This window comes from Papilio machaon, chromosome W, assembly GCF_912999745.1.
Source record: "Papilio machaon chromosome W, ilPapMach1.1, whole genome shotgun sequence".
In the NCBI taxonomy this organism is placed as follows: domain Eukaryota; kingdom Metazoa; phylum Arthropoda; class Insecta; order Lepidoptera; family Papilionidae; genus Papilio; species Papilio machaon.
In genome coordinates this window covers 9,345,696-9,364,734 of record NC_060015.1, presented here as the reverse complement: position 1 = coordinate 9,364,734, position 19,039 = coordinate 9,345,696, and the positions used below count along the sequence as shown (strand labels likewise).

At 37.8% G+C, this 19,039-nt stretch overlaps 2 protein-coding genes and 1 long non-coding RNA gene across 6 annotated transcripts; 2 read left to right on the top strand and 1 right to left on the bottom strand.

The window, feature by feature from the left end:
* Positions 1-2,125: 2,125 nt before the first annotated feature.
* LOC123720946 (putative nuclease HARBI1) lies at positions 2,126-3,946 on the top strand. 3 transcript variants are annotated; one of them, XM_045685803.1, is made up of 5 exons: positions 2,126-2,284; positions 2,889-3,067; positions 3,151-3,283; positions 3,355-3,496; positions 3,586-3,946. In XM_045685803.1, the coding sequence occupies exons 2-5, from the start codon at positions 2,910-2,912 to the stop codon at positions 3,714-3,716; spliced, it is 564 nt and encodes a 187-aa protein (XP_045541759.1). In that variant the 5' UTR covers positions 2,126-2,284; positions 2,889-2,909; the 3' UTR covers positions 3,717-3,946. The 3 variants fall into 3 exon arrangements, with proteins under 3 accessions (XP_045541759.1, XP_045541760.1, XP_045541761.1); XM_045685804.1 differs by lacking the exon at positions 2,126-2,284 and having other exon boundaries at positions 2,834-3,067; XM_045685805.1 differs by lacking the exons at positions 2,126-2,284; positions 2,889-3,067 and having other exon boundaries at positions 3,121-3,283; positions 3,355-3,479.
* Positions 3,940-4,850, bottom strand: LOC106717814. 2 transcript variants are annotated; one of them, XR_006756686.1, is made up of 3 exons: positions 4,795-4,850; positions 4,435-4,584; positions 3,940-4,251 (listed from the first exon to the last, which is right to left on the bottom strand). It is a non-coding gene; the product is annotated as an uncharacterized LOC106717814 (long non-coding RNA). The 2 variants fall into 2 exon arrangements; XR_006756685.1 differs by having other exon boundaries at positions 4,498-4,584.
* Positions 4,851-5,924: 1,074 nt separating this feature from the next.
* On the top strand, positions 5,925-14,260 carry LOC123723116 (general transcription factor IIH subunit 2-like). Its single transcript, XM_045685669.1, has 8 exons — positions 5,925-5,955; positions 11,351-11,457; positions 11,538-11,588; positions 12,486-12,574; positions 12,938-13,100; positions 13,323-13,597; positions 14,015-14,146; positions 14,257-14,260. Exons 1-8 carry the CDS (start codon positions 5,925-5,927, stop codon positions 14,258-14,260), a joined length of 852 nt encoding a protein of 283 aa, XP_045541625.1.
* Positions 14,261-19,039: the final 4,779 nt, after the last annotated feature.

Here is a 19,039-nt window from a genome sequence, read left to right as displayed (position 1 = left end):
CGGAACACGTGGGGAGTCCTACAGCACGGGACCCTTGCGAGGCAGGCGGCGAACCCCGATTCGCCGCCCGCGGGTCCCTCACGGCGGCGCCCTGTTTAGCGCCACAAGGTGCGCTCGACGGCGCCGCCCCGGTCTCCTGCGTCGGATCGGGAGCGAGTCGACGGCGTCTTCCCGCGCCCGCTCCGCCGCTTCTTTCAGCGTCATAACCTCGACGCTGAAAGAGGAGACCGCCTTCCATACCTCCTCCCTGTCTGCCATAGCAGCTGCCATGACAGGCAGGGAGAGGTCCGTCCCAAGGACCGAAGACACGGCGACGCGCTGCTCCGCCCACGTTGGGCATGCCTCGCGCGTGTGTTGCGCCGTGTCCACCTCGCCGGTGCCGCAGTGGTGGCAGTCCGCGGTGGGCTCCCTTTTCACCACCCCACACAGATATGCCCCGAAGCATCCGTGCCCGGTGAGCATCTGAGTGAGGTGGTAGTTGGGGGCCCTGTGGCGGCACTCTACCCACTCCCGCAGGACGGGTCGGATCGCCGCCACCAACTGCCGGCTCGGTCCCGGGGACTCCAGCTCCTCCGCCCACCTCCGGAAGAGGTCGTCGCGAGCCTCCTCCCTCCACTGCTTGACCTCCGACGGATGCGGGCGGAGGTCACTCTCCTTCAATCGCCGATAGACCGCCGCGAGGACCTCGGCCTCGAGCGCCCACGGCGGGCTACCGGCGATCAGGCACGTCGCCTCGTATGACGCCGTACGGTACGCCCGAGCCACTCTCAGCGCCATCACCCGCTGCGGACGTCGCAGCAGGATGCGGTTACGGGCGCTGAGGGATTCCGACCATATGGGCGCCCCGTACAGCGCCATCGACCTCACCACCCCCATATAGAGGCGGCGGTATGTCCCTCCAGGGCCGCCCAGGTTTGGAAGGTTTGGAAGGCTCCCGGAAGGCCCATCGACCATCGAGGATGAGTCCTAGGTACTTCATGGTACCTGCGATGGTGATGGGTGTTCCGGCCACCGTTATTTGGGAGCCTCGAGGCGGCCCACGTCGATGCCCATGGAATGCCAGGGCCTCAGACTTGTTGAGCGCCACCTCGAGCCCCAGCCTCCGAATTCGGTGGACCACCTGGGCGACCCCCGCTGTGGCGAGAACCATCGCCTCGCGGTGTGTGCTGCCACGAGCAGTCACGAGGGTGTCGTCGGCGTAGCATATCAGGCCGACCCCCCGCAACATGTCACCGCGCAGCACCCAGTCGTAACCGATGTTCCACAGGAACGGTCCTAAGACCGATCCCTGTGGAACACCGCACGACATGGCCCGTCGGGCCCAGCCGTCTCTCGTGGGGTACACCACAGCCCTTCCGATAAAATAGTCCCGGATCAGCCTTTGCAGGTGGCCCGGAACACGGAAGTGCTGCAGTGCCTCCATCACCGCCGTCCAGGGCAGCGTGTTGAAGGCGTTTGAAATATCCAACGACACAGCCACCAACACGCCGCCCTGTGCGACTACCTCCTCGGCTAGGCCCTTGAGTCGGGACACCGCGTCGATGGTCGACCGGCCACAGCGGAATCCGAACTGCGCGTCGCTCAGATTTATGTGCTCGGCGAGACGAGCAACGAGCACGCGCTCGAAGAGTTTACTCGGCTCGCCGAGCAACACAATCGGCCGATACGCCGATGCCTGGTCGGGCGGGCGGTCATCCTTCTTTAGAAGGACGAGCCTACCTTCCTTCCACGAGCTGGGGAACCGGCCCTTTTCCAGGCATCTGGTGAAAAGGGCCCTAATCCGCCCCCCGAGCTCGGGAAGCGCCAGGTATAGTACCCGACCAGGCACACCGTCCATCCCGGGGGCGGTCTTCTTGAGGCGGAGCTTTACGGCGGCGTCCATCACCTCCTGCTCGGACACCGGCTCCACCTCATCGTTGACCGCCTCTCCTTCCTCCTCCGCCGGCAAGGCCGGTGCGGGAAGAGAGCCCCGACCACTTCCTCCGCCAACTGTGGCTCCATGGTAGTTGTTATGGGTGGAGCCCAGGGTCGAAGCTTCTTCCGCACCGCTCGGTACGGTCTGCCCCACGGGTCCTCCTCCAGCGTTTGGAGCCACTCCTCCCACGCTCCCTGCTTGGCCTTCGCAATGGCGAAAGAATCGCGAACGGTTACTCCAAAAAATTCCGGAGTGGCAGTTTAGAGCTCATTACAGGCTGAATAAGGAAGAGTTCCACTCGTTGTGTGACGAGCTCAGGCACAATACCAGTTTAAAAGGTTCGAAAACAACTTCACTGGAACTTAAGGTAAATTGATTTCTTATGATATATGTTTTTTTTAATATATGTGTGTTAAAAGGTGATTATGTATTTAATATGATTAATGTTAACTTTAGTCACTTTGAGTCTTATACTGACACAATTATTATATTTTAGGTTTTTTTTTTTTTTTATAAGAGATGGGGGCAAACGAGCAGCGGGAACACCAAGGTGTTCATCGACGCCCATGGACATCTGCAATACCAGAGGAATCGCAAATGCGTTGCCGGCCTTTGAGATGGTGATACGCTCGCTTCTTGAAGGACCCTAAGTCGTACTGGTTTGGAAATACCGCCGAGGACAGACCATTCCACAACGCGGCCGTGCGCGGCAAGAAATTTCGCGAGAACCGCACTGTTGTGGAATGCCAGCCGTCCAGATGGTATGGATGGTACCTGGCGGTCTGTCGGGTCGTCCGATGACGAAACTCGGCGGCAGGAATCGTTCCAAACAGTTCTTCGGAACACTCCCCGTGGTATAAACGATAAAAAATGCAGAGGGAACTGACGTCCCTCCGCAAGGCCAGAGTATCAAGCCGATCGGTAAGAGCTCGGTCGTTGACGATTCGAGTCGCTCTCCGTGCTGACGGTGCTGACAGCATTGAGCTTTTATGCCATGGGTTCATATCAGAAAGGTGTTGCTAATGAGGTACATATGAATCAAAAAAGTGTAAGTCGGTGTATCAGAGAGGTGACAAAAGCTCTGAATGAGATTTCAAATAAATGGATACAATTCCCACAAACAAGCACACAAAGAACTAAATTTAAGCGAGGGTAGGGGTTACTATATATAACTTCCGTCATTTTATTTTTATTATCTTGAGCACATACAACTACTTACAAATATTATTTTACAGATTTTATACTAAGTTTAATTTTCCTGGTGTAATTGGTGCCATTGATTGCACCCATGTGGCCATAGTTCGTCCAGCTGCAGATGTACTTTGTTTTTATAACAGAAAAGGCTTTCATTCTCTTAATGTCCAAATGGTATGAACCTTTTTATGTTTGTTATAATAATTATAAGATAATTAAAGATTAATCTCAATTAAATATTTTAGGTATGTGACAGTGATCTCAGAATCACTAATGTTAATGCCAAGTTTGGTGGTGCAAGTCACAACAGTCATATCTGGGCAAGTAGAAGACTGCAAAGCCATATGGAGGCTCTGCAACAATCTGGCAAGTCAGTTTGGTTGTTGGGTAATTGCATTTTAGTAGAAAAATATTTAATAGGTGATGTTCTATGTTAAATATTATTTGTAACTTTAATATTACTTATAACATTTTAGGTGACAGTGGTTACCCTCAAAGGAGCTACCTTGTGACACCTATTCTGAATGCAGAACCAGGATCTAGAGGAGAGAACTACACTAGAGTGCATGTCAAGGCCCGAAACTGCATAGAAAGGGCATTTGGTTAAATATAGATTTTGATATTTGTTAGGTCAGCGTATCCTTTATTATCAGCATAACATGCTCATAGATTCAAGAGGAACTCCTACAGATGATGCAGAAGTAATTTTGTCCACTGCTCTTACACAACCAACTGTTGTTGAAAACGGGCCGGATGTGATTGTGGGGCGGGCTGTTAGGAATAGACTAATTATTGGCAGTTTTTAGTTTGGTTGAAGAAGCCCACACAATAATGTCTAAAAGTGAATTTTTAAGAAGAAATATGATGAAGATGAATGTTTTACAAATTAAAAATAAACTTTATTTATATACAATTATTTTTTATTTCAATATTCACTTAAACATTAATTACACAAGTTACAACCAAAACCAATGTAAATGTTACATGTTTTTGCATTTGAGACTGCATCTCAAAGCATAAGCATTACATTAATAAGCCAGTGAGTGAGGGTCCTGGATGCCATTTCCCTCTCCTTTGAACTGATGATGGGGCAGCATATACTCTTGAAGAGGAGGCAACATATATATCATTTTGTTCATCATCTGAAATATCATGATAAAGTTAGTAAATATTAATGTTTAAACTGTATATAATAAGATAAAACTAAACATTAAATTGTATCAATTGATTTTAGTTAATTTATTTTACCCAAATGATTAAACAGAAACATGGGCAAATAAATTGAGGTAGGTACTAATTAAATATTTTTCTATTAATACAGTTACCAACTGAAGAATAGATTTGCATATCTGTTTTCTAAATGAAATAACAGGATTGTAATAAATTACTGTCAGTGATCTGCTCCAAAATTTGTATTTGGATAGATGGTTCCTCAACTGGAGGCTCCTCATTTGACTGTTCCTCTACTGGTAGTCCTAAAATATAAAGTTTGGGTGATGAAATGTGATATTTGTAGCTAGGAAAATGGCAACTACAAAACTATTGTTATTAAATACATGATTCAATAGCAAGGGCACTTGCAAAGGATAAGTAAAATAAAAAGGATGTGTCTGCCAGCATAACAAACATGCTTCAGAATGAATGTCTTGTTTTATGTTTACAATCATTATTACATTAGAACCAACCTTGATCCATTGCTCCATAGACTTGTCAGGATCACTACCTACCTGACCCAGCAACATCTTTAATGGTTGGCAAAGTTCCTGGCGCCTCACTCTTCCCTGCGGGGTGTTTACCATTTTAAATACGTTATTGACGTACCTTTCCATAAATTCCACCATTATGGCGATTTGCTCACTGCTTGCGTTTTTAGAATTCATTTTACAAAACGTAAATTGAAACACAAACACTTCACTAAACTTTTGTATTTTTACCGCGAGAATATTTGAACTTTATACGTCAAATTCAAATGACACAATGTTCATCGTCAACCTAGCCTTACACGGAAAAACGAGAGACGCTATCGCTTAGACGAAACGATCGAACGTTTCGTTTTTAGTTTTTTACTGCCTAACCCCGCAGGTGCGTCGGTGACGTCATCGCGTGGCCGTACCGGCCGTTTGTGCCACCCGCGAGGGGGGCCAAGCGTTGCTAGTTCAGTTAAGTGCTATTGTGTTGTGTAGTAGGCGCAGCGAGTCTCCACACGTAAGTTAGTGTAGTTATTTTCCCCCAAAACATACAATCCCCCCCGCTTATTGCAATAGGCAGCAAGCTAGGTACACAGCCCGGCGCACCTAAAGCGTCGGGACTAGATCATCTAAATTCACACGTGGTATATTTTAAAAAAACCACCGCATACTCAAGATGGAGTCCGAACTCATGGACTTTCTAAAAGCGCAACATCCCCAAGTCTGGGAAAGCTACTTAACAACCCGTGGGGCTGCAATACCCGCCATTCGCGACCCCCGTCTCGCCAGTCGGCAAAACGCACCGGCTATTAAAACCGCAACCGCGACAACGCGACCTCCTACGACGCCCGTAGTTTCCCATCCGACCGCGCCTTCCGCTAGTCCCGCACCCGCACCAATCAAATAAATTCATCCGCCAGGTCTTATTTCCGGGAATAGATTTGGTGGAAACTAGTTTAGAATTTGTTTATCAATATTTGGATTACAGAATGAGATGAGGCAATCAAAAACATTGATTTTCGATAGGTTGTTACTGACTTTCGTAATAGTCTATTAGTATTTTAACTATCATACAGTTATAACTATTGTCTTACAAATAAAGTTTTTCGTATATTTGGTACTAGGTAATGAAAGTAACAAAGAAAGAGAAAGAACTCGGTACTATGATAAATGACTACTTTAATAGAAATGACTAGCTACGTAATTTATGTTACTTTTGTCAATATCTATATTATACTAGCTGTAGCTCGCGACTCCATCCGCGCAGAATTACGCAAGAACACATACTTAATTCTATGTGTTCTTGTGTATGTGCTCATCCAGGTTATGTTCTACATCTGTGCCAAATTTCATCGTGATCTTTGAAGCCATTCTGGAGATACCTTCAAACAAACATCCATCCATCCATCCAAACATTCGCATTAATAATATTAGTAAGATTATGTATATTATTTCATGTGTATATTATTAGGAATCTTTCAGGGAAAATAAAAAATATTATTGGTGGTTATGGCGATGTTGCTTAACTGTTTATTAACACAATTATAAGTCACGTCATTTACTCGTTATGTTGGACGTGTCTAATTAAATATTTTTTGATGCAATTTCCTTGTAACATATCTCTCAAGAAAATTTTAAAGTTAGCCAAAAACTTGATTGATTCTTACTTCTTCATAAGAGTATATTGGAATGTTTCATGTATGTTCTGTGGTTTCTGAACGAAAAGGAATGTTAGATGAATAAGATGTATAAACGACTGATTTGATAGAAGGAGATAGATGTATGAGAACGAAAGGGAGCGAGAGTTGAGAAAAAAGACGGCAAGACAAGACGTGTACGGGAAGTGTTTTAATTTAAAATAGTAAATAAATCAGTGAGTTAAGAGAAATCTTTTATTTCTAATAATTTTACATAAGCCTACATTATCTACAAAATAAGATATCTTAAAAGTAGTCCTTATTGTAAAATAGAGAATATGAAATAAAAAAAATAATAAGAGTATCTTATCACCAATAATACAGCGCAGAGCTCGCTCTCCGTCTTTCCGTGACATGAAGGCAACAAAGCCGCAGTTACGTCCGCGGGCCTTCTCCTCATCAGAGCGTGGCCACATGATATTGATGCTGGCCAGAGGCCCGTACCGACCAAAAATCTCCATCAGCTGCTGCTCCGTTATCTGAACACAACGCAGTAACATTCTCATATCACTTCATCATCATCAGCTCACTATACGACCCCACTGAAGGGCTCCGTGCCTACTCTAAGTTAGGGTTGACTAGGCCATAGTCAACCATGCTAGCCCAGTGAGGGTTGGTTGACTTCACACATCACTTATAACCATCAAACTCATGCCAGTGTTCACAGGAATAGACAAAGAACAAACAGTCCACTCTAGATTCATATATCTATGCATCTATGCTGGTCTATTTCTTATGCAATTAATATCTTTAGTATACAGTGAAGCTGGATAAGTGAGAGTCCAAGAGACCACAAACAATTTATCGACTACAGAAGTTTGTCGTTTATGGAGGTCGGTCTTCAGGACAAGACTCTCGCTTATACAGGTTTGACTGTCTTTTTGTAGTCATTTGATTGCAGATATTTTATATAATACCTCTTATTGTTGAACCATCAGTAAAATTAGATACTTAATTTAATGCAATTAATACTAAATATCTCGTAAAATATTATAATGTTTTCGTAATTTTCACTGACCTTTGGGTTGAGATTGCCAAGATAGAGATTAGTGGTATTTGGATCCCCAGTATCATAAGTAGTGATGCAACGGAAGTGTCTTACCGGAACCAGAAACGGAAACAGATGTCAAAAATAAATTTTAGCAGAAACGGAAACGGAAGCGGAAACAGAAGTGTAAATAATAAAAAAAAATTATATTTACAAATTTTTTTTTTGGTAAGAACAGTTTGTATTCGTTTTTAATTTATTAAGGTATTGGATATCGGTCTCCTTTAGCCTTCAATATATGTATTTTTACTGTGCTGCAATAAGTTAAAAAATACGTTTTTTTTTATTTATTTTCAGGAAACAAAATTACACTATTTACAAATTAATGTTCGCCAAACTACTCGTGTTGATAAACGACAAATATATTTCTTTATTAATACATTCACTGCTGACCACTCGGATCCGAGTGGGCAGAGCTATTAGTAGCGGCGCCTCCCCCTCGGATCCGAGCGAGGGGCCCGTTCACTTTGTAGTAGCCAGTAAGCCGCCGGCGTTTGAAACGAGTCCATGTTGCTTTGTGTGGCCACTCTGGCAATATAGTCAACTAACGAAAAAGAGTATTAGTTTCATTCTTACAGTGTTGTGAGGCAAACATACAAATATCTTGTATCACATGAAGCTAAGGCTGAACTTTATGTTATGTATGTATATTTTTTATATATATGTATGTCCTGTATGTCCTGTATGTGTGTATACGTGTGTGTATGTGTGTGTGTGTGTATGAAATGTTACAAGATCTTGAACCGAGAAGATAAAAGCTGGTTTTGATTAGTATCCTTGCATGTACATATTAGTGAACTAAACCATTGCCATCCCTAGCGGTCAAATGCAAAAAAAAAATTTTTTTATTGAAATAATTATAATAATATTAATAATTTATCTATATGTTCAAACATTCCCAGATACTAAATAAAAATTCACCATAAAAAGTTTTGGCTCCCAGCTGTTACCTTTTTTATTTTGTAAACAGTGAATGTGTTAAGTATCAAAAACACCAAATCTAGATAAGAAAAAGATATAATTATTAGGCACTTGACTTGCAATCTGCAGGGCCTGGTTTCGAATCCCGCTATGTACCAATGTGTTTTTCGATTAAGAGATTTACATTCATCCGACGTTCCTACGATGAAGGAAAACATAGTGATGCTGCCTGCACATATTTGAGAAAAAATTTAATGATATGTGTGAAGTCAACCCGCTCTGGGCCAGCGTGGTTGACTATGGCCTAGTCACCCCTAATTTGGGGTAGGCTCCGAGCCCCTCAGTGGGGATGTATAGTGAGCTGATGATGATATATTACATGGTTATCACTTATTCAAAAGTACATTTTATAACTCGTAAGTATGAAATAGTCACATTTTGCCAGTTGTCAAATTTTATATGGACAACAACTAGACAGTTTACTCCAGCAAGAGAAACTGATTGTTTCAAACAGCAGTAGAAAATATTACGCGCTTAAATTCACGAAAAAGTACGTAAACAAACAAGTGCCGAAAGGTCGCGCACGGACTGCGCGTCTTGCGCCGCGCATTTGGATCTCTCGGCCGTCGTAAAGTTCCGTTTTATCTCCGTTATAAAAGTTGCGGAAACAGAAGCAGAAACGGATGTTGAAAAGCACGCGGAACTTCCGCACTTGCGGAAACGGAAACAGACATCCGTTGCATCACTAATCATAAGAGCCGATATCAGGTATAGTGTCCAGTGCAGGCTCACCAGCGACAACCCCACGCTCGCGCAAACTATGTTGGGCGACTGTCAGCGACTCGAATGGTGAACGAACGAGTTGATAATTGATATATGTGAAGTTCGCGTGCAAGTGTGATGCATCAGAGCGTCCGGGAAAGACGTGACCAACAGGACAAAATCAAAAGAAGGTTCGAAATAGTATATTTCATAACGAGTCTATAAAAGCACGAGTATGTAATAGCCCACATTCCGAACGCTCTTCGTCCCTGCAATACGCAGCTTTTAGAGTATTAAAAACACTTTTTTACTCGTGACTTATCTTTAGCTTTTCCAAACTCGTGCATTCTCTTTCCCAACTGTCAAAATAATGTCTATTAAAAAGAAAAAACCAACCACGAAGTTTTTACAAAAAAAATCATTGAAGTTTTTATGATTCATGCAAATATTTCTAAAAAGAAGCTCCTAATTTGTTACAATATCAAATTTAATGATTTGACTCAATGAATTAGGTTAGGTTTCATTTTATTTTATCTCATTAAATTTAATTTTCATTTCATATCAATAAAAATAATCTACCGAAGTAATAAAAAAAAAATGGACTTTTTAAATTATTGTCCACTGATTATTGACAGTGCTGACTTCTACAATTCTATTTAATGTACATGTTAAATACCCCGAATATGTTGTAAAGCTGTAAAGTATTTACAACAGTAATATTAAAAAGTAAATTCTGTTTACTTATATAGGTAATTAATCTGTATATAAGAACTATCAATATCAATAAAAACAGCTCAAATTACATATCATTGTCCCTGGAATTCTTGAAATCTTGTCAACATTAGATATTGTATTCTTTTCCTTACCTTTATTACAAATATCACAGTGCGATTTTATACCAAGATAAAAACTAACTAGGGTGACGCAGTGACCCAAAGTGGGCCTTGGCCTCCGACAACAAAAGTCTCCACTTTTTCCGATCCCGCGCCGTCCCGACCCAATCTCTTACCAATCAATCTTATCAATCTTATACCAAGATGTTTGATTTTATTATGCCTGTATCTTGCACTTTGGCTAGAAAATGATTTATCACACACTTTACATTTAAAGCATTTCCTTTCATCAATAGAGTTATGAAGCCTCCTGTGACTTTTCAAGTTTGCAACTGTCTTTCCACACTGCTCACAAATTTGATTCCTTTTTTTATCAACTTTCAACTTTTCTTTTTTCTTTTTTTGAACTTCTTTAAATGGATGAATGAATGGATGTTTGTATGAAGATATCTCCGGAACGTCTCAACAGATCTTGATGAAATTTGTCACAGATGTAGAACATAATCTGGAAGAACAAATAGACTAGGTATTTATGATATAAAGCTAGAAATAAAATAAATGGACAGTTTATTTTTTTACATTCCATTTTAAAAGATTTTTTTTTTCATATTTCAAGGTACCGATTACGTCTATGTACAATACTGCAATACTTTTATATGATGTAAAAATTACCAAATAATTCTATTATGGATTTAAATACCAGGGATTGACAACCTTTGGCCAATGGTTAATTTAAAACAAAAAAAAATTTCGGTTGCACATTTTTTTATTCGCAATCGTTTTTTTTACTAAATAATGAATTAATATAAATGTTGTTAATAATAATTATCTATTCAATAAATAATAATAATAAATAATAATCTATGTAAATAACATTATCATGTTATTTACATATTTATATAGAAAATTGTTTTATATATCGGACAATAGTGTCTGAAGTAATACGGAATTTGAGAAACTTATAGGGTTTTTTTTTACTTTACCTTACATTTAAAAAAAGCGCTAGTAAAGTGGCAAGCAACAGGTAGTTTTATAAAACTTTATTTTTAATTAAAGTTTGATTTATTTAACTTTTTTTCTAAATTTTAGAAATACTGCTTCAGTCGTAGTAACCGGAATTTCATTGTTAAAAGACAAGCGTTCAATTTGAAGCAACGACTTTGGTCGCCTCAACCGGTATTTCATTTTATCCGATATTATTTCTCTATATTTCAAAATTAAAATGCCTTAAATTGAATTATCAAATTGGTGAAAGGTTGCCAATTTGATAATAAATAAATTAGTGTAAAAAGGCCCGGTACGACTGAGTATGATGAGGCATTTACTTGTGGCGATTGATTGTTCGAAGGCTATGAATTGCCCTGATCTCAAACCTATACGATTTCTGTGCACATTGAAGGTATAAATTTTATTTTCTGGACTTTGCACAGACCAAACAGTATCTGTTTAAAACTACGATGAAGCATTCTTGTATTACAGCTTCTTGAAAAGTTTGTTGAAGAATTCTTTGACCAAAATCCATTAAGCCAGTTAGCAGAGCTGGGCGTTAACTCGTTAATCCGTTAATCGTTAATTAACGAAGTTAACATTTTGCTTAACGGATTAACTTTTAAGTTAACTTCAAAAAGTGTTAACGCTTTTGTTAACTTCCGTTAATAAAATTCCGTTAATCGTTAAATTAGAAACTTGGAGACGTGCTGTCATTTTGTTTAAATTACTTCCACGCCATGCTCGTAAGTTGAGCTATGTTGGGCGACTGTCAGCGACTCAAATGGTGAACGAACGAGTTTATAATTGATATATGTGAAATTCGCGTGCAACTGTGTTTTTGAGCAACTGTATTAAAACACTTTTTTACTCGTGCTTTTTCTTTAGCTTTTCCAAGCTCGTTGTCTTTCTCAACTGTCGAAATAATGTCTATTAAAAAGAAAAAAACCAACCACGAAGTTTTTACAAAAAAAAAAATCTAAAAAAAGCTCCTAATTTGTTACAATGTCAGATTTAATGATTTGATTCCATGAATTAGGTTAGGTTTCATTTTATTTCATCTCATTAAATTTCATTTTCTCTTCATATCAATAAAAATAATCTACTGAAGACTTGGCCGTTTGGGCATAGTTGCCTTTGCCTACCCAGAATGGGTGAAGAAAACAAAAAATCTCTGTTTGTATTCTTTTACGGTTGGCGCCATTTTCGTATGTATAGTCGAAATGTATAGTCAATTAACTATTTTAAACAAGTGTCGCCACAATAAGTGTGAAATTAGTATGTATAATTTTGGTATGGTTAACTGTTAACGATTAACTTTAACTTGCGTTAAATTTTCGAGAATTTAACGCTTTAACGATTAACGAAGTTAATTTTTTAATTAACGAATTAACGATTAACGAAGTTAACTTTTCGATTAACTGTGCCCACCTGTGCCAGTTAGGAATAATAGCAATGAAGAACAAAAGAGCCGATAGAATAACAGAGCTATCAGGAAACATTAGGAAGCATATTAAAGCTGTGCAGAGGTAAATTAATACAAAAGTTCATTTCATGATTTAGTCTAACAAAATTATAGTCTATTTAGTGTACAAATATAACTGAATATTATAATTATCTAATTTCAGTTGTTAATATCATAAAGATTTGTATATTTTTTTCACAATTTAAAAATAAAATTATGCTTTCATTAATAATAAATTATTGTAATAGTGTATTCTAAAAGTAATCTTTTTGCTCTCAGAAATTAACTTTCTTGTCATAAGTTTTTTTTTATTTAGTAATTTAAGAGGCTTTGTCGCAATGCGACCATATCGCCCAATTGTCATAAGTTGTAATTTATTTTTTTATTTATAAAAATTATATATTGTTTAAGATTCTTCTTATTACAGCTTGTCAAATTTGGCACTGGTGGGAGAACCATCCTTACAAAACACACTGGAATTAGCTGGCAGAATCCTCAGGCCGTTGCCTGGCCATGCCTCTAGGGAATTACTTGTTCTGTTTGCATCTCTCACCACATGTGATCCAGGAGACATTGTACCTGCTATACAGGTGCATCCTATTTATATTTATTGTCACAATATATGTTTTTGTAGCTGAAGTAAAATAACTAGATAGCAGTTCTCTTAACACACTTTGTGCCACTACAATTTTCTGTATAAAAGTGAACTTCCAAATGAGTTAATGTTGTGCAAAGTGTTAATTATAAAACCTGAATTATCATCTATTATTAGGATAATTTTATATCATATGTCCTCATAATTATGTTTACAGGGTCTAAAAACAGATGGAATAAGATGTTCAGTGATAGGTTTGGCAGCTGAAGTAAGGATATGCAAAAAGTTGTGTCAAGACACTGGAGGGGAGTATGGTATTGTATTAGATGATGTACACTATCGTTCACTGCTGTTAGAGCATACGTCGCCACCTCCACGGGCGCGAGCACTGGACGCAGGACTTGTCAAAATGGGATTTCCACACACACCTCCACCTAACACTCAGTCTGACCCGAGTGGTAATGCTGACCCACCGATAACAGTTTGTATGTGGTATGTTTCTGACTTTAACTAATAACCTTGCGTTCAACCAATTAACCTTAATTCTTACAGTTTCACTGACTCACTGAGTGAATTTACCTTAATTCAAAATTGTAGTTGCACTGTATGTGTTATGAATCATTGAATATATTCATCAAATAATACTTTTTTTTCTACAATTATAATAATAACAGACTTGTATTGACTGATTTTATGTACCTGTTGGACTAAATTACTCTTCTTTTGAAAGTATGTTATTGTATTCATCAGCATAAATAGAGATGGAATCACTTAGCGATTGAATGATTCAAAGCGCCAATTAGCTTGTGCATATGTGTTTGTTGATGAGGTATAATCAAGAATATAGTGGTCTTTATGTATTTGCATTCATAGAATGTAGATATAATAGTTTTTCTTGTTGTTCATCAGTCATTTGGAAGAGGGGGAAGGTGTGGGCGGGGAGGGGCACCTGTGCCCGCAGTGCCGCAGCAAGTACTGCTCGCTGCCGGCACAGTGCCGCACCTGCGGACTCACACTCGCCTCCGCACCGCATTTAGCCAGGTACAACATTTGATAAATTTTTGATTACTGTCACATTTGAGGGACGAAATCAATGTAAAGATTGAAGGTGTAATTGCATAATTTGTATATGTATAGTATTTTGGCTTAAGGTGACCATGAGCCTTGGTTAAAACACAACTAGTTTTCTATTTGTATTTTGATAGACCAAAATAGTGTCACAGTTTAGGAACCCAATCAAGGTGAAGGTTGGAAGTGTAATCAATTAGGCATATTGTATGTTAGAGAAGGTAATTTGAGGCAATAATCTTCATGGAGGAAACACATTAAAAGATAGAAAAGTATTTGACAAGAAGTTGTTGTTTTTATTATTCGCTCAAGAGAGCAGGCAAAAGAAATAAGCCATACAGCCTTATTTGACAGGAAGGAATTGACACTTCAATGTTTTTTCTCATACCAGGTATATACGACTTAACCTTGCAACTGCCACAGTTAAAGAACATGATTACTTATAGTGTAACTATTAAATTTTTTACATAAAAACTAATTAAATTCTTTCACTATTTTAGAAACCACGTTCAACACTAGCTTCTGCTATAATTATAACTAGTAAGTTAACTTTTCCCACAGCACAGGATGTCAATAAAACTTTATTTATTGTTTTTGGATTTATATGTACAAACAAAGCACGTATAATATAAAAATATAACTATTCAAATTCTGTGAATATTAAATTATTGTTTAATGTTTTCTATGTATATCAACCTATTTCAGGCAATTTAGTTTATCGATTGGCGATATACATTTTACATCAATTATAGTTTGTCACAAGTCGTCATAGAAACCTCCGTGAAGTTGGCCCCCTCACTTTAATTTTTTTAACTTTTTTTTACGCAAATCGTTTGAGAATCGTTTGAGAGGGTTTGAGAGAAAAGAAATATCGTTTGAGAGTTCCTACTTTCTCCGTAAAAACAATTTTAAATTCTAGTGTGAAGTTGGCCCCCTCACTTTACTTTTTTTTATTTTTTTCAATGCGAATCGTTAGAGAGTCGTTTGAGAGACATTAAGAGAAAAGAAATATCGTTTGAGAGTTTTTACTTTTTCTGTAATAAATATTTTAATTCTGGGCATCGAAAGTTACAAATCGATTTTCCTTTTTTTCCGAATTAAATATGGCAATCATGCACTTGGACGTTTCAAATTTATTGTGTAGGTAGAGAATGGTAAGAGAGTGATTGAGAGAAAAGAGAAATCGTTTGAGAGTTAATACTTTTTCTGAAATATATATTTCAATGTCGGAATCGAAAGTAACAAATCGATTTTCCTTTTTTCCGAATTAAATATAGCAATCATGCACTTAGACGATTCAAATTTATGGTGTAGGTAGGGAATGGTAATAGAGTGATTGAGAGAAAAGAGAAATCGTTTGAGAGTTAATACTTTTTCTTAAATAAATATTTCAATGTCGGAATCGAAAGTAACAAATCGATTTTCCTTTTCTCCGAATTAAATATGGCAATCATGCACTAAGACGTTTTAAATTTATTGTGTAGGTAGAGAATGCTTAGAGAGTGATTGAGAGAAAAGAGAAATCGTTTGAGAGTTAATACTTTTTCTTAAATAAATATTTCAATGTCGGAATCGAAAGTAACAAATCGATTTTCCTTTTCTCCGAATTAAATATGGCAATCATGCACTAAGACGTTTCAAATTTATTGTGTAGGTAGAGAATGCTTAGAGAGTGATTGAGAGAAAAGAGAAATCGTTTGAGAGTTAATACTTTTTCTTAAATAAATATTTCAATATCGGAATCGTAAGTAACAAATCGATTTTCCTTTTTTCCGAATTAAATATAGCAATCATGCACTTAAACGATTCAAATTTATGGTGTAGGTAGGGAATGGTAATAGACAGAGCTGGGCATTAACTCGTTAATCCGTTAATCGTTAATTAACGAAGTTAACATTTTGCTTAACGGATTAACTTTTAAGTTAACTTCAAAAAGTGTTAACGCTTTTGTTAACTTCCGTTAAACTCAACTTCCGTTAATAAAAGTCCGTTAATCGTTAAATTAGAATCTTAGAGACGTACTGTCATTTTGTTTAAATTACGCGCCACGCCACGCCACGCTCGTAAGTTCAACTATGTTGGGCGACTGTCGGCGACTCGAATGGTGAACGAACGAGTTGATAATTGATATATGTGAAGTTCGCGTGCAAGTGTGATGCATCAGAGCGTCCGGGAAAGACGTGACCAACAGGACAAAATCAAAAGAAGGTTCGAAATAGTATATTTCATTACGAGTATATAAAAGCGAGAGTATGTAAAAGCTCACATTCCGAACGCTCTTCGTCCCTGCAATACGCCACTTTTTGAGCAACTGTATTAAAACACTTTTACTCGTGCTATTTCTTTAGCTTTTCCAAACTTGTGCGTTCTCTTTCCCAACTGTCAAAATAATGTCTATTAAAGAGAAAAAAAACAACCACGAAATTTTTACAAAAAAAAAATCATTGAAGTTTTTATGATTCATGCAAATATTTATAGAAAGAAGCTCCTCCTCCAGAATGGTTGAAGAAAACAAAAAAAATCTCTGACGCCATTTTTCAAATATTTTAGTTAGTTGAGTTTATTGTGTTTTTATTATTCTATTAAATTGCTTCATATTTTCGCAACTATATTAAAAATAGTTGTTTACTACACGTGCGGAACTGTCATTACAACTTGTTCCAACTGTCAACCCTCACCTTCGGCTGCGCCTCGGCTCGGGTCGTTCGGGTAGACATTTGTCGGAACTCTTTGCAATGACAGGCTTTCCGCGCTCGTAATGAAATATACTATAATGCATTCATACTTGTCTCATACTTATGTGTTATAAAGAATGTATAGTCAAATTACTATTTTAAACAAGTGTCGCCACAATGAGTGTGAAATTAGTATGTATAATTTTGGTATGGTTAACTGTTAACGATTAACTTTAACTTGCGTTAAATTTTCGAAAATGTAACGCTTTAACGATTAACGAAGTTAATTTTTTAATTAACGAATTAACGATTAACGAAGTTAACTTTTCGATTAACTGTGCCCACCTGTGGTAATAGAAAGATTGAGAAAAAAGAGAAATCGTTTGCGGGTTAATACTTTTTCTGAAATATATATTTCAATGTCGGAATCGAAAGTAACAAATCGATTTTCCTTTTCTCCGAATTAAATATGGCAATCATGCACTTAGATGATTCAAATTTATGGTGTAGGTAGGGAATGGAAATAGAAAGATTAAGAGAAAAGAAAAATCGTTTGAGAGTTAATACTTTTTCTGAAATATATATTTCAAGGTCGGAATCGAAAGTAACAAATCGATTTTCCTTTTTTCCGAATTAAATATAGCAATCATGCACTTGGACGTTTCAAATTTATTGTGTAGGTAGAGAATGCTTAGAGAGTGATTGAGAGAAAAGAGAAATCGTTTGAGAGTTAATACTTTTTCTGAAATATATATTTCAAGGTCGGAATCGAAAGTAACAAATCGATTTTCCTTTTTTCCGAATTAAATATAGCAATCATGCACTTGGACGTTTCAAATTTATTGTGTAGGTAGAGAATGCTTAGAGAGTGATTGAGAGAAAAGAGAAATCGTTTGAGAGTTAATACTTTTTCTGAAATATATATTTCAATGTCGGAATCGAAAGTAACAAATCGATTTTCCTTTTCTCCGAATTAAATATGGCAATCATGCACTTAGACGATTCAAATTTATGGTGTAGGTAGGGAATGGTAATAGAAGGATTAAGAGAAAAGAAAAATCGTTTGAGAGTTAATACTTTTTCTTAAATAAATATTTCAATTTTTGAGATTTGTAAGTTTTTGAAAATCGATTTGTTACTTACGATTCCGAAATTGAAATATTTATTTCAGGAAAAGTATCTACTCTCAAACGATTTCTCTTTTCTCTCAATCACTGCCTAATCATTCTCTACCTATACAAAAAAATTGAAACGTCTAAGTGCATGATTGCCATAATTATTTCGGAAAAAAAGGAAAATCGATTAGTAACTTTCGATTCCGACATTGAAATATTTATTTCAGGAAAAGTATTAACTCTCAAACGATTTATCTTTTCTCTCAATCACTCTCTAAGCATTCTCTACCTACACAATAAATTTAAATCGTCTAAGAGCATGATTGCCATTTTTAATTCGGAAAAAAAGGAAAATCGATTTGTAACTTTCAATGCCCAGAATTAAAATATTTATTACAGAAAAAGTAAAAACTCTCAAACGATATTTCTTTTCTCTTAATGTCTCTCAAACGACTCTCTAACGATTCGCATTGAAAAAAATAAAAAAAAGTAAAGTGAGGGGGCCAACTTCACACTAGAATTTGAAATTGTTTTTACGGAGAAAGTAGGAACTCTCAAACGATATTTCTTTTCTCTCAAACCCTCTCAAACGATTCTCAAACGATTTGCGTAAAAAAAAGTTAAAAAAATTAAAGTGAGGGGGCCAACTTCACGGAGGTCAAAATTTATTGTTATATCTAACTTATTGTTATATCTATTTTTAAAACAAAATGAAAGCAAGAAGGCCTTTGGCAGTAGAAACTATTAGACTGTATGCCAACAAGAGTATTTGTGTAATGTAAGAATGAATTTTTTCAGTTCTAAAAGATTAATGAAAAAAATGTCATCATATTAATTTTTGTATTGGAGTAATAGAACATGTTTTGTATGTAAATGTTAAAGCAGCACAGATTCATGGTAAATAACATAACTTTTTTTTACACTCAATTGATTTTATTTGTGGGACAATTATGGTATTTTTCTTACATACATTGACATATTTAATATAATTTTACATTGATACATATAATTTGATTTTATTTTGGGTTTGGGAAGTATATCCCGACTCTAGTTTACAAATATGCAGAGCTGGGCAT